This window comes from Epinephelus lanceolatus, chromosome 6 (assembly GCF_041903045.1).
Source record: "Epinephelus lanceolatus isolate andai-2023 chromosome 6, ASM4190304v1, whole genome shotgun sequence".
In the NCBI taxonomy this organism is placed as follows: Eukaryota; Metazoa; Chordata; class Actinopteri; order Perciformes; family Serranidae; genus Epinephelus; species Epinephelus lanceolatus.
The window spans coordinates 22,669,616-22,684,550 of NC_135739.1; the positions used below are offsets into that span (position 1 = coordinate 22,669,616).

The 14,935-nt window shown below is 40.5% G+C and overlaps 2 protein-coding genes across 2 annotated transcripts; one reads left to right on the top strand and one right to left on the bottom strand.

Annotated features, from left to right (window-relative positions):
* Positions 1-424: 424 nt before the first annotated feature.
* On the bottom strand, positions 425-5,739 carry LOC117253735 (hydroxylysine kinase-like). Its single transcript, XM_033621396.2, has 5 exons — positions 5,435-5,739; positions 4,887-5,195; positions 4,348-4,490; positions 4,016-4,196; positions 425-3,874 (listed from the first exon to the last, which is right to left on the bottom strand). Exons 2-4 carry the CDS (start codon positions 5,188-5,190, stop codon positions 4,149-4,151), a joined length of 495 nt encoding a protein of 164 aa, XP_033477287.2. The 5' UTR covers positions 5,191-5,195; positions 5,435-5,739; the 3' UTR covers positions 425-3,874; positions 4,016-4,148.
* Positions 5,740-6,769: 1,030 nt separating this feature from the next.
* On the top strand, positions 6,770-10,624 carry LOC117254281 (hydroxylysine kinase-like). Its single transcript, XM_033622449.2, has 5 exons — positions 6,770-6,885; positions 7,548-7,856; positions 8,695-8,837; positions 9,460-9,640; positions 9,781-10,624. The coding sequence occupies exons 2-5, from the start codon at positions 7,553-7,555 to the stop codon at positions 10,218-10,220; spliced, it is 1,068 nt and encodes a 355-aa protein (XP_033478340.2). The 5' UTR covers positions 6,770-6,885; positions 7,548-7,552; the 3' UTR covers positions 10,221-10,624.
* The last annotated feature ends 4,311 nt before the right edge of the window (positions 10,625-14,935 follow it).

A 14,935-nucleotide genomic window follows, 5' to 3' on the forward strand; every position in this document is an offset into this window, starting at 1 on the left:
ATGCAGAATTTGTGACACAGCAGTGACATACAGCAATTATACAATATGTTATAGACACAGAGAAATGGTGCTTTGTGTAAAATATGACACTGCAAAGACAACAGAAGACTCCAAACCTGAAGCAAATGACCGCTAATGTTCCTGCAAGTAGTCAAGAATATTTTCTCTGGGTCACCAAGACTCTGACTGATGTTTATGTATATATGATAGTTATCCCTTTTAATTGTTTGACCGTCTATCTCCTATTTATTCTCACTGAGTCATGTAGCTTTACTTCCCACGTTTAAGCCCTTTTCTGTTTGGAAAAAAACAGACCAGAGTTAAAAACTACAAATGTTTCTCACCACCCCACTCACACACATTTTAAGACACACTTTTGAGTATACATATTTGAGTCTTGAAAAGAAGATCCTGCACACTGCACTTGCTCAGCTTCATTTATTGATTATAGTAATGTTTTGGTTCCTCTGGACCTTCATGGTGTTCCCCTTTAACACCATTTTTTACAACACTGGTCTTCAACAGATAGTGCTCCGCCCATTTTATGTGCACAGGTGTGGGACAGTTAATCAGCTGTGGGTTTGTTTCTCAGTAGCTGACAGCAACATGTGTAGCATCTGCTACATTATATACCCAATATGAAAAAGAAGAAGAAAACAAGGGAACAAGCAAAACTGAAAAATCAGGCTCCTAACACAGCTAAGTCTGCATACTGAATGAACACGTCGACCTGGCAGCTTTATAAATCATTCAAAACTGTTGAACATTGTATAATCTGATGATGTACTTGTGCCTAGTGTGTATTATAAGTTGGTCTTTTAAGATCCCAAGATCCTTTAAAGCATGACATGCCATGATATCTCATCATTTAATCCTCTGGGGGACAGTTTGCAGAATGAATATCTAGTATACTTCTTGCAGGTTTCCAATCAGTGACGCTTTAGCTTGAAGCTCTAATGATGATTGGGTGATTGGATGATGACGACCACTGGATAAGGCTCAACAGTTTACTTCAACACACGAAAACATGGTATAGAAACAATTGTCTAGTTCAAAAATCCAAAACTGTCCAAAATGAGAGTCATAAAGACAGAGGTAAAAAGAGATAAAAGAGGTCAAGAAACTATGTGGCTCCACTCTCCACTTGTCTGACTGCAAGTAACTCTCCCAAACCCAAAGCTCCCCCTACTGGAGAGATGGTGAACAGGCAATTAAAGGTGCACAGCAACAACAATAGTACCCTAATCTTAAAGGTTACAAATGTAAATATTCATGAGATTTTATGCATTTAAAATCACAGCCACAGATCCATATACGTAACTAGTGTAAATGTAGTTTAACTTCAAAGTCCTAACTGCATAGATTGTACATTCTAACATATGAGCAGCTGTCAATCAGTTTAGCGAGAAATCTCGCGAGAAATTGAAGAACGGAGAAGAGAGAGAGAAGCGCAACAGGTAGAGGACGAGAGAGGAGGAATGGCTGCTGCAAGGCTGCTAGGCTCTGGAGATTGGTGGTGTACCTGTGAATGCTGTGCCCCAGTGCCCACAGAAGAGGAATGCCTCTGTTGCAAGGAATGGGACCGGTTGCAGCCTTATTTTCAAGGTCTGGATGTGACCGAGGATGAGACACCTCCACCTGGAGTAGTATCCAGCTGGGCTTTATCTAGAGCTCGCAAGATTTCAGGCACAGTATGAGATCGCTGCTTGTTCTTCGCGATATTTCGGCCGCGCTTTGGAAAGCAGAGCTAAATGGTAAACAAACATGGCAGCACACCGGTAAGGTAAGACAACACGTTTACATGTCGTTTTCTATATGTTCTCTGACATTTCTCCTATCGATATGAGGCGGTCTTTGTGGAAAAAAAGCTTGTTTAGTGGACTAACTTTGCACTTGAAGGTTGCCCGTTCACTTACGTTTTAACAGGTCTGACTCTACTATGCGCCCCGGCTGTATCTAGGCCAACGGCTAACATGCTAACTATTATTTTTATGTCACCAGTCACTTGAAACAAATTTAGGAGGATAGGAGACAGGTTGAAATAAACCGAAATTTCCCTTTAATTCAAGGTCCACACAGTTTAATACATTCAGGGCCGAATTCACAAAGAATGAACTGCTGCACTTCATTTGCACCCGCAGTTTGCTCCGTCTTAACGTCCTATTCCCAAAGGATATTGCGCTAATGATATACCAGCGCAAACACGCCCACAAAGTTTGGCAGCTGAGTGCAGTTTGCCTGATTGCAATAAGCCACACATGGCAAAGTATAAATGCTGGCTTTGCGCCAAGAACACTGTGGCAGAACAATGGCAGACTTTGTTTGGCAAAGTACTGAATACTGTATACCCTCATGTAGTGATGTCTGCGGGTGAGTTAGTCCAACAGCGTTGGATGGGTTGAGGCTGTGGATTTGACCAAGTTTGACCACTTTATCACTATTCCCTCTCACTTGTAACTGTTTTTTCATTATCTTTTGAATTTAATATGAATTATGGAACCGGTTTTGTTCATGTTTGTTTCCCCCATTTCGTAAAATAAATTATTGAAAGTTGCTTTTGAAGTGCGTGACAGAAGTGCGTTTTGAGAACGACCGCAGACTGTCACCTGTTCAACGCATCAATATCTTCGGATGCCATTATAGTAATAATGATTATAATAATAATGTCAAAATATTATTTACAGACTGATTTAACAGACGATCACTGCTGCCACGATCACTGGAAAGTCTGGGCGAGAGGCTTCCACAGAGGAGCGCCCAGTGTGCACCAGCTTTCTAAAGACGTTATTTACTTCACTCAAACTGTGTGTGGCTATTAGCGCTGGTGTTAGTGAATTAGACGTTGTTTATCAATGAGGCTCATTTGCATAGAAAGGGGCAATTTTTGCATCAAATATATGCATATTACCTCATTTAAATACGTGCAAATAACACCGGAGCACCGAGACGCAATCTGCTTGGCAGCGCAGTTAGTGGAGCATTTCACCCTCTGCACGTGCTTTGTGAATTAGACGGTATCTGTTTGCTCCATTTTTACCGGTTTAGCAGCCGCAAAAGCCACGCAATCTTTTTGTGAATTCGGCCCTCAGTGTCATTCTTGCATTTCGCCATGTCGTAGAGCTAGTTTGCTGGCTATGTCAAGCAGCTGTCCGTTAGTCACTGACTTCAAAATATGAACTCTGTGCTGGAAATTCACTGTATGTAAAAATAAAGTGTCTTTTTACAAACTTGACATCTTTGTGAGTCACTGGCAGTTCATTCAGAATGGACCTGCGACCCACCAGATGGGAACCACTGGTATAATGTGTCATATTTTTATTGGGAAGACATAATCTGTTGTTTTTTACTGGTGATCTTAAGATTACCCTTGATTTGAACAAAAGGCTCTGTGGATTCACCCTGTTGTGTGTTTAACTGAATGGTTATCATATTTTTCACTTCCTGTCAGTGAACTGAGCAGCACTCTGAAACCACACCTTCTCCACCTGCTCCTTTCCGAGCTCCCAGAGTTGAGGGAGAATGTGGACGCCCTTCCTGGATGAAAATGTCAGATACTCCTCATTTTCTGGATGCAACATTACGGAGTGACGAGCTAAAACCAGCGACTGGCAGAAGCGGGACGGCACCAGCACATAGAGACAATCTTTCTCTGCCTCGTTGAGGGGAAGGACACTTTCCCACCCTGCAAGGACAGGTCCACCTGCCTCTATGGGTTTTGGGTGCTCATTGATCATGTACATCATGATGATGGCGAGCTCATGGATGTAGTAATCACTGTTTATTTCCCCAAAGTCAATGATGCCAGAAATCCTGTGGCCGTCACCCTCAGGTTGTACAAGCACGTTGAGGTCATGTAAGTCACCATGGTTAATGCCTTAGAGATGGAAGAAATAAAATGTTTCTGTGAACCAAAGTACATTATCACTCATGTATTCAGTGATGTATCCAGTCTCAGCTGAGTAAACAAGGTGCCAGCTCCCGTATCTAAATGTTTATAAGTAAATTTCATACTCACACTTGCGGAAATTGGAGCGTTTAGGGACCACAGAGGTCTTGTAGTGATGAATGACAGACTTCACAACCTCCTGAAGAGGATCTCCATCTAATAAATGAATGTAACCTTCCAGGAGGGGAACATTTGACAGACTTCACATGAAACTGTCTTTCTGCAGCACGCCAAGATGAGGGTGCTCCATCTGGAAAAAACATTAATAATATTGGGAAGTGGAAGGCAGAAGAAAAAGTACAGACACACCAAACTGATGTTAAAGAACATAGTGGCAATGAGGGCCAACTAGGGCATTCATTTTGGGCCTGAGTGAGAACAGATGGGTGTTACCATAATACCTCATGCAGGATTTTGTCCATCCTGACTGCTGTCTTGCCAGCTTCATACAGTAACTGTGGTGTTAAAGGGACATTGGAAATGGTGGTTCCAGGCAAATAAGTCATCAGCCACACCAGGTACTTCTGTGGGCCATATCCACAATCTGCCAAAGGTAAAGACGGGATTAGTGTAACAGCCATTCCCCTCACTCTTAGCCCTCATCTGTACTTATTTCTGTCTCTGTGCTGCTGTAACACCTGAATTCTCCCTCTCCGGTTTAATAAGGGCTTATCTTATCTTATCTTACCTTATCTCGTCTCGTCTTGTCTCGTCTCCTTGCCTCCACTGATCAAGTCATGAGCTCTCTGAAACAGTATCTATCCAAGAGTCACATATATCTTTGACTGACAAACACTGACTGTAAGGCTGTTGCTATGGATGCAATTTTCTGAAAATGCCATATGACGTCTTTCTTTTCAGCCAGATTAGAGGACATTTCTCTGTCAGAGTGTTAGTTGGCATCATTCATCAGGTCTGATCTGTGGGACTGGTCTCATACCTGTTTCTTCCAGGCTCATGAGCTGTCCTGAGGTGGTGGGCACGACTGTTTGTGCAGGAAGTCCATTCTGGTGAAGGACAGACATAGCATACGCTTGAACCTCAATCAGGGTGGGGTTCTCACTGTCTTCTGAGTTCATTATCTTCAGGACGTACTCGCCACCCTCAGCGGACACCACATGGACGTTCTGGTCATGGTAGCTCGGCAGAGAGTGGATTTCTGATGGTGTCAGGTTGAAGAGCCTCTTCATCATCTCAGTCACCTGAGACTGGCTGAAGTGGGGCTGGGCATGCTGCGCTATCATTATTGCTGAATGAAAACAACATGGAAAAGGATTTTGTTTACAGATATTAACAAAAGCATCATAACCCGTAATAAATTTATAATAAATAAATGCAATTGAAATTCAGATTTTTGTCTCAAACAGCCACAAGATGTATCAGGGCAAGCTGCATGCCTCTTTAGTAAACAAATTTAATTTTTTTCCATTGCTGTTATGTGATTTCTACGTGACAGATAATCAGCATGTTGATAAAACACCTTTATACCTTTATCAGCAACGTTAGTTGTACTTCATATCTGAGCCCAGGAAGACTGTTTCATCAAGTCACAGGTTTTTGCCTGCAAAAATGTGTTGGGTGAGGATGTAAACAACATGCTCATGCTCATGCCATGCTTGGCTGTGATACAACACAATGTTTGGAGCTGGGAAAGGGGTATATTTATAGCCTTGTGTCTATGGATTCAGGAGGGCAATTCAGGAGAGGGCAGTTCAGTTTTTACAGTTGGTCATTGGCTTGAATCCCAGCTGGGGCAAGGCCTTTCTCTGTGTTTGTGTGGGTCTCCTCAAAAACATGGTCTAAGTTGGTCCCCAGGAGGCGGGCCATGTCTGTCCATGACGGCAGGGGAGGGAGACCTGATGCTGCTCAGCAGGGCGCACGGTATACGCGTGGCTGTCAGTGTTGCCAAGTCCGCTTATTATAAGCGACTTTGGGCTTGTTTTTCTGTCAAGTCGCTTACAAATATTGGTAGTTGCAGATATTTTCAATATGTTATTTAAACGTAGGATAGTTTGTCTTGCCTGTTCCCTCTGTCCCTCCTCTTTCCCCATACACACAGGAGACAGCAGAGTTTTTTCCCACCCGCATCCTGCTTCTAACTGGCTCTGACTCTGATGGCAACGAGTACCAGCCAATCAGAGGCAGAGCAGGGTAACGTGTTTTTTTCTGGTTAGGAAAACGTCAGTCCTGTAACTAAAAGAAAAAAGTTAGATGAGTGCATAAACAGCAATAATAAATAAAGAATTTGTGAATTCAGGATGATATTTATTTGTGTGTGCAAATTTTAATTATCAGAAGTTTACTGTGTATATAATGTACTTGGTACATCAGTCTATATTTGATATCCCATCTGTTTTCTAATGTTAAATAATGTTAAAAGGTGGTTTAACTCCCTCTTGTGGTCATTGTCCTGAAGCTCAGGGGGGAGAAAAATAAATAAACTGTGTACCGTGGGTACGGTTTTGCAAAACTGCGCACAGTTTATGGATGTAAATTGACAATCGATACCCACAGTTTAAAATCCGTCCCCACGGACTCTAAAACCGTGCACATAGTTTATTTAATTTTCTCTCACTGGAACCTAGGGGGGCTCCGTAGAAAAAGTCGCTTGTTTTGGGCTTGTTTTCACAGGCCTGGTTGCTTACTTTTAATTAAGAATTGATGCAATGGGCCACATTTAATAACTAATATATAGTTCTTACATGTGTATTGCAAATGGGGTTCTTATCTAGACAGTGGGCAAAAGGAGCACCACCTGGGGTGTGTCTGTGCACTTGCCTCTAAGATAGATTTTTTCCCATAAAGCTCCCTACCTCAGGCCAGAGCAGTTCACACAGAGGACTGAACGTACAAGTGAGAGGTACAAACCTTAAGCAAGGGACAGGCCGCGAAGCGTGTTCTCTATCATTCCCCTGATGTTTTCACACACACAGCGTGAGGTAGGTTCACTGACATGTGAATAATGTATTTTATTATTATCAGTTATGGCTGTTATTTCATAAAGCTGGCATTGCCTCTCATGCAGTGTGTTGAATATGCTTAAATGCTAGAAACTAACGTTAATAACGATAGACGATAGACTCATTATGTCTCAGTTCATGTTTTTTACATGTCTGTGTAATCTGTGCAGTTGATGGTGTTTTTTAGAATCTTGTATAATCCGCATGATTCCTATTAGAATAAAGTTATATGGGTTGCCTAGTTTTGACTCCAACATGTGCACACTGTGGGAAAACACTGTGGAATAGTCAGAGCACGTGGAAAAACATCAGCAGTTGTGCGGTAGTATTTTTTGAACGGTGCAACCAAGTCTCAGTCTTCAGACTGAGTGAATAATAGGCTAGCAGAAATAGGTACAAATGGCCATCACAGGTTTTTGAAGTTCAGTATAACATCTTCTCTTTTCTTTTCTTCTTCTTCTTTTTTTTTTTTTTGTTGCCAAAAACACCATCAAAACAAACACAATGGAGTCAGTTTTAGATAAGAGAAAATGTTAAGTGGAGAATTTTAATTCCATTTATTTATTATAAATTTACTATGGGTTATGATGCTTTTGTTAATATCTGTAAACAAAATCCTTTTCCATGTTGTTTTCATTCAGCAATTATGTCAGTGAAACATGCCCAGCCCCACTTCAGCCAGTCTCAGGTGACTGAGATGATGAAGAGGCTCTTCAACCTGACACCATCAGAAATCCACTCTCTGCCGAGCTATGAGGACCAGAACTTCTATGTGGCGCCCGCTGAGGGTGGCGAGTACGCCCTGAAGATAATGAACTCAGAAGACAGTGAGAACCCCACCCTGATTGAGGTGCAGACATATGCTATGTCTGTCCTTCACCAGAATGGACTTCCTGTCCAAACAGTCGTGCCCACCACCTCAGGACAGCTCATGAGCCTGGAAGAAACAGGTATGAGACCAGTCACACGGGTCAGGCCTGATGCACCTGCACCTTTATTGCATTTTCTCTGTCAACATTCACTCATGACCCACGTGCGAAACATGCAGGTTGTGTTGTAAATACCTTTGTGATGTATAGGAGGTACCTAGGATGTATGTAAATGTGTATGCTCAGATGAATCAGCTGGAGGCTTAGGTGGAGGAGGATTTCTGAAATACCCCATGGTGGATGAAGAACCTGAAAGCCATACTTGAGGAAAAGTACAGATATCTTACCAGAAAATGACTTTAGTAGAAGTTAAAGTCACCTACTAGAATATTACTTGAGGAAAAGTATCAGATATTTGCTCTATTTAAGTATCCTAATTAACTGTATTATATTAAATGTACAGTAAGTACTGAAAGTAAAAGACAGCACACAAGTACAAGTAAATCCTGATAATAATAAAATCATTACTCGCCCTCTCTGCTGCCACGTCCTGCTTCCACCATGAAATCATCTCATCCTCTCAGCATCTAATCTGACAGGCAGCCTGGGCTTGACGTGAAACCTAACTGCAGCTTTAAGAGCACGTTTGCACTTGCTTATATGTGATTAACCTGTGATCTAAGTTGCAAGCTTGGATCACTGAATCACCAAACCGTCCGATTTTACTTTGTAATAAAATAGTGACAAAAATGCTTAGGACATAGAAACACATAGCTAGAGTGTTTTAAAAGTACGGCATAGTCCCCCTTTGATATTCACATCTAGTAATGATATGTACCCCTGAGTAAAGCTGATGCTTTATGAGGACTAACAGTGAGGGGAATGGCTGTTACACTAATCCTGCCTTTTTCTTTGGCAGATTGCGGCTATGGCCCTCAGAGGTACCTGGTGCGACTGTTTACTTATTTGCCTGGAACCACCATTTCCAAGGTCCCTTTAACACCACAGTTACTGTATGAAGCTGGCAAGACAGCAGCCAGGATGGAAAAAATCTTTCACCAGGTACAGTGGATAAACCCCTGTGAAACTTTTAGATCATTTACTTTGTTTTGTAATACCATGAAATCTGAATCCCTGAATTGTTGTGACAATAACAATTGTCTTGAAGGTCCAGTGTGTATGTTTTTTACAAACCAAACACCTGCTCTTGATAGGGCCATTGGCATTATGTTGTGACACTGCTTTAGTGTGTTCACCGGGTGCGTTTGTTTTGGAGAGGAAGTGACCTCTGCGGATAATTCTGCTCCCGGTAAAAACTCCTGAACAATGAACACTGAAGGGTTGCAACCTCCAGTCCTCACAGCTAGACGTCACTAAATCCCCCTAAACCTTACACACTGCAAAGTGACAATACTTGTGTCATTTTGAATTGGAATTCTTAAGTCACGAATTTACTCACCACTTTTTTATGCTACTTCACTGTTATCATGTTTACATTATTTCAGAATCTAATTCAGATAATGTATATAATAAACGCCTTACCCTTCACTGCTCATTAAACATAAAGCTGGACTTCTAGAGCTGCTAAGTTTTGATAATCAAAACATGTTTACTTCACTATCTTCAATTCTGTCTTGTACTTTTTCTACTGCCTTCCGCTTATTATTATTGTTTTTTTTTCCAGTTGGAGCACCCTGATCTTGGCGTGGTGCAGAGAGAGAATTTCATGTGGAGTCTGTCAAATGTTCCCCTCCTGGAAGGTTACGTCCATTTATTAGATGGAGATCCTCTTCAGGAGGTTGTGAAGTCTGTCATTCATCAGTACAAGACCTCTGTGATCCCTAAACGCTCCAATTTCCGCAAGTGTGAGTATGATATTTACTTAGAAACATTTAGATACAGGAGCTGATAAGTTAGAACATTCATTGGCACCTTGTTTACTGTAAGCATAGACCTGATATGTTACTGAATACATGAGTGATATTTCATTTATTCCATCTCTAAGGCATTAACCACGGTGACTTCAGTGATCAAAATATTCTCGTACAACCTGAGGGTGACGGCCACAAGATTTCTGGCATCCTTGACTTTGGGGACATGAACACTGGCTGCTTCATCCATGAGCTCGCCATCGCTATCATGTACATGATGACGGAGCACCCAGAACCCGTAGATGTGGGTGGACCTGTCCTTGCAGGGTGGGAAAGTGTCCTTCCTCTCAACAAGGCAGAGAAAGATTGTCTCTATGTGCTGGTGCTGTCCCGCTTCTGCCAGTCACTGGTTTTAGCTCGTCACTCTGTAATGTTGCATCCGGAAAATGAAGAGTATCTGATGATTACATCCAGGAGGGGCGTCCATACTCTCCGTCAACTCTGGGAGCTTGGAAAAGAGCAGGTGGAGAAGGTGTGGTTTCAGAGTGCTGCTCAAGTGAGTGACAGCAAGTGAGAAATATGTAGCCATTCATGCTTTAAATGCACAATAGGGTGATTCCACTGAGACATTTTTTCCAAATCAAGTGTAATTTTCATCTAAATTCACCGAAGTGCCTGTATCCATGTATTACACTCACATAAACACATTTTGGTGAAGACGATTTAATGTTGTAATGAGTTTTTGTATAAAATAAAAATAATAATGAGTTTTGTATGAATTCTGAGGGTGTGAATTTATCCTTTATACTGTATAGTGTGCTCAAAAGTCCTTAAAAGATGGGTTCAATGGCATTTACACTACTTCAACACTCACACAATCTACCTTAACTTTCAGAATGCGTGTTTCTTTAACTGGGTCCAGATGTTAACCTTTTAATACTGCTCCAATTATTTTAATAAACAAAACAACTCCTTAAAGAGCCATGTTTGTTTGTTTTTTCAAATACATATATAAATATATATATATATATATATATATATATACAGTGTGTGTGTGTGTGTATGTATGTATGTATATATATATATATATATATATATATATATATGTATTAATTTCTAGTTTGTAAAGTTGCTCTCAAATGTTTAAGCCCTTTTCTGTTTGGAAGAAATGCACTAGAGTTAAAACCTACAAATGCAGTTGTATGACAAATGTTTCTCAACACCCCACTTACTAATTAATACAAAAATATCGTTTGAAAAATGAATAATGATATAATGTCAGGAATTAACTTTATGCTCAGTTTACATTTTAATAGCATATGACTGCTGAGCCTTAGTTTCACTTGCACTAAATTTCCGTAAAACCTGTGGGAATTAGGTAATACAGGTATTACATAGGTAATAAAAGAACTACTATAAAACAGCAAATTCTCAACCTCCCACTCTCAAGGCACCAATTTAGAGTCGGGCCTGTCTAACAGCTGCTCTATACATATATATGCATACTATGCAACCTTGTTCTTCATGCATATCTTGTCCCGCTGACACAAAACTTGCATCTCTGGTCTAACTGAAATTCCTCATGCCATTGCCTGTGGCAGATGACTGCAGTGAGTTACACTCATGCATCCTCAAACAACACCATTGCTGTGAGTGTGTGGAGAGATGGTAATTATCCTTTCACTGAAATGTACAGCTTCGCCTGGCCAGAAAACTCAGGGAGACCTCTTTCTCCCCCTGCTGTTTAGATTTGGAATTATATTCAAATTTTGATAAAAATGTCAAAATGTCACAGAAGACCTTAGGGCTGCTGCTGCCCGTTTGGTGCCTAATGCCTTGTCAAATTGATCAAAGGATTTGACATTTTTTGAAAAATATGCTTTAAGAGTTATGCAGAGTTTATACCTCTGCGTTGAATCAACGCCGTGGCTACGACGTAGGCTCCATGTTGACGCAGAACCTACGCAGAAGCCTGAGGTGCACCTCCCAAGAAATGTAACTACAGAATTTATGTCTGTTTCTGTAAGCTGAGACCATTTCCCTCAGTGGAAACTTTTATTAACTTTAATTTCACGGATAAGAAACAATAAATTGTGAAGACAGTAAAGCCTCCACAAAATAGCATTTTAAGACTTGTGTGTTATTAGTCCTTCAGGGATTTATCCTGGCTTCATATGAGCAGAGAAAATCTATGCTTGTCGCTAGGCTAATTTATACAATGTAAAATGCCATAGGCTTGTGCTAATTGTGTTAGCATGTTATATTTGTTTGGAAAATGTGTTGTTTTGTCTGTTAACCTTGTGAGTTGTAATGGACCCAAATTATGTAAAGTTACCTTTGTTAAAAGTTGCTGTTGTCCCTGGTTTTATATGAGAAGAGGGGGAAAAAAATGCTAGCTGCTAGGCTAATCTATTCAATGTAAAATGCCATAGGCTTGTGCTAATAACATTAGCATGTTGTATTTGTGGGGGAAAATGTGTCCAGATAAAAACAAGTGCTTTGTCTGTGAATGCTGCGAGTTATAGTGAAGCCCATGTGTGTACTTGTGTTTGAAATTGTTGCTATTCAGTCATGTTTAATGTGTGTTTTGAATCAACTAAACTTCACAGCACTTCACAGAAACCTCCACCACGGACAAGTTTTTTGGATGTGTAACTGTGACACAGACACACCACCGCACTAGTACAAATTTTCACAACGGCGTAGGCTACGACTTCGGGTCTACCACATGAGTTTAAACACTGCTTTAGACTACATGGCTCTCACACTGTCTGATAAATTCAAGGCTATAGACAGCAGGTTGTTATGTTCAATGGACATGGCATCAGCTGCTTCTAGGACATTAGAGTTGTTTTTGGTTTGGGTTCGTTTTGTGAATTCTCATGGGTGAAGGCACCTTTGATCCTTAGTTTAACCACCCACCTCATGTTTTGGTTTCATGTTTTCATTCTTACTGCCTTCCTATGCAAAATTCCCAAAACAATATGGTTCTTTAACTATAACAGAGACCACTGCTTTGTCTGCAGTGAAGCGGTAGACATACTGTCCCTCATAATAATAATAATAATACATTTTATTTAAAAGCGCCTTTCTCAACACTCAAGGACACTTTACAGAGCATTAAAAACACAATTAAAGTCATAATTAAAATAAATAAAAACAACAGACAAGAGTGACAGAAAGTAAAAATGGATGTGGGCAGTTAAAGGGAATATGCAATTTGGAACAGATGGGTTTTGAGTTGTGATTTGAAATGGGGTAGAGAGTCCATGTTTCTGAGGTCCGGGGGGAGAGAGTTCCAGAGTTTGGGAGCAGAGCGACTGAAAGCTCACCATTCGTCCAACACCATTGCAGACCAAGTACCCCCTGTCATGGCAACAGTACTCCCTAATGGCAGTGGCCCCCCAGCAGGATAATGCACCATGCCACACTGCAATCATCGCTCAGAAACGGCCCAAGGAATGTGACAAAGACCTCAAAGTGTCAACCTGGCCTCCAAATTCCCCAGATCCCAATCTGAATGAGCACCTGTGGCACGTGCCATTAACCCACCTCACAACCCACTGGACTAAATGGATCTGCTGCCAACGCACTGGTGCCAGACACTGCAGGACACTCCCAGATATCCTGTGTCCATGCCTCGACAGGTAGAGCCAAGTCCGTTCTGAGATGGCCCCACCTTGGATTAGGGGTACATCTGGGATACCGACACACAACAAGAATCCTTGAACATATTGGGACCTGGGAAATTTAGAAGCCAGGTCGACACCTTGAACTTTTTGTTACGCTCCACAGGCCAGAGATAGGCAAAAATATATCAAAATATATTTTGATACAAAATACAAAATACCCCTCAGATAAATGTATCAAAGTAAAATACAAAATACTGGTGCCAGAAAATGTATCAAAATAAAATATATGTATTTTGTATTTTCAAATACAGAAAATACTTTTCTCTTTTTCTTTTTAGCAGCGACCGGCAACTCTGTAGGTCACTCTGTTGGTCGGTTGGTCGGTCGGTCCACAAAGCTTTTCGTGAATAACTCAAAAAGTCCTTGACCAAAAATGCTCAAAATTTGCATACTGCAACTAGAGACCATGAGTAACTATACCACAAAGAATGCCCATGATTCGTCCATAGGTGGTGCTATACTAACCGATTCAAATCTTTTCGTGAATAACTCAAAAAATCCTTGACCAAAAATGCTCAAAATGTACATGCTGCAATTAGAGACCACAAGTAACTATGCCAGAAAGAACAATCATGATTCATCCATTAATGGAGTGATAATAGCAAATTTGGTCACAGCTATTGCAAATTTGCGCTTGTTTTCTCACAATTTGGTGTGATATACCTGTATACACACAGGTGACGGTCAGTCAATGAGACTTTTCACATTTAAATTGTGTGATTAATGGAGGTTCTTTAACTATTTCACTAACAAGTGGGTGAAATATGGAAAGAATACACTAAATTCTATTATTATTATTATTATTATTATTATTATTTAGTAACCGATTCCATAACAATACATATCTTACAGATAACCTCACATGATTCCTCATGAACTCTAATAAGTTATTCAAACGCATGATGGTATGTCGGACTGCAGGATGTTTCCACAGCTCCGCCCGTCCCCCTTCTCCACATTTACACAGAGGTGACGGTCAGTCAATGAGACTTTTCACATTTAAATTGTGTGATTAATGGAGGTTCTTTAACTATTCGCTAACAAGTGGGCGAAATATGGAAAGAATACACTAAAGATTTGTAGAAAGAGAGAGGATTAAAAGATTTGACTTCAAGAGGGGGACAATTCAAAGGTAGTGTGCAGATTCAGATTCTATGTGAAATATGTACTACATGTATCATTCAGATCTTGTTCAGCATACCAGCACTGTTACAGTGAAAGTGAAATGATTCATTATATGCAACTTCTTTATTTTCATTTTCATTCATTCATTTATTCCTTCCACGGTTTGGTAGAATTCAAGAGCAATAAATATAATGTAGGCCTATTTGTAAAGTAATTTTGAAACGGTTGCTTATGAAACACTGATAAGTCCATGCATATAGCCTACTGCATCCTATATATAACAGATTAACTAATACGGTGGCCTCTGGCTATTTTTAAGGTTGTCATTTTCATGCCAAACATTTTATATCAATTCCAGAGTGAGAAAGTACTTTGTAGCTGGTATAAAAAAATAAATTGTGGAAAGAGGTAGGATGAACTGCACTCTGTTTTGGTAGTTTTGCTGAAACATTCAACTTCGTTCATTCGCAAA

Coding starts and splice junctions, on each gene's coding strand:
- LOC117253735 (XM_033621396.2), bottom strand. CDS start 5,190: ATGATAGCGCAGCATGCCCAGCCCCACTTCAGCCAGTCTCAGGTGACT. Junction 4,491..4,886: donor CATGAGCCTGGAAGAAACAG/GTATGAGACCAG, acceptor TACCTTTGGCAG/ATTGTGGATATGGCCCACAG. Junction 4,197..4,347: donor TGGACAAAATCCTGCATGAG/GTATTATGGTAA, acceptor TGTTTTTTCCAG/ATGGAGCACCCTCATCTTGG.
- LOC117254281 (XM_033622449.2), top strand. CDS start 7,553: ATGTCAGTGAAACATGCCCAGCCCCACTTCAGCCAGTCTCAGGTGACT. Junction 7,857..8,694: donor CATGAGCCTGGAAGAAACAG/GTATGAGACCAG, acceptor TTTCTTTGGCAG/ATTGCGGCTATGGCCCTCAG. Junction 8,838..9,459: donor TGGAAAAAATCTTTCACCAG/GTACAGTGGATA, acceptor TTTTTTTTCCAG/TTGGAGCACCCTGATCTTGG.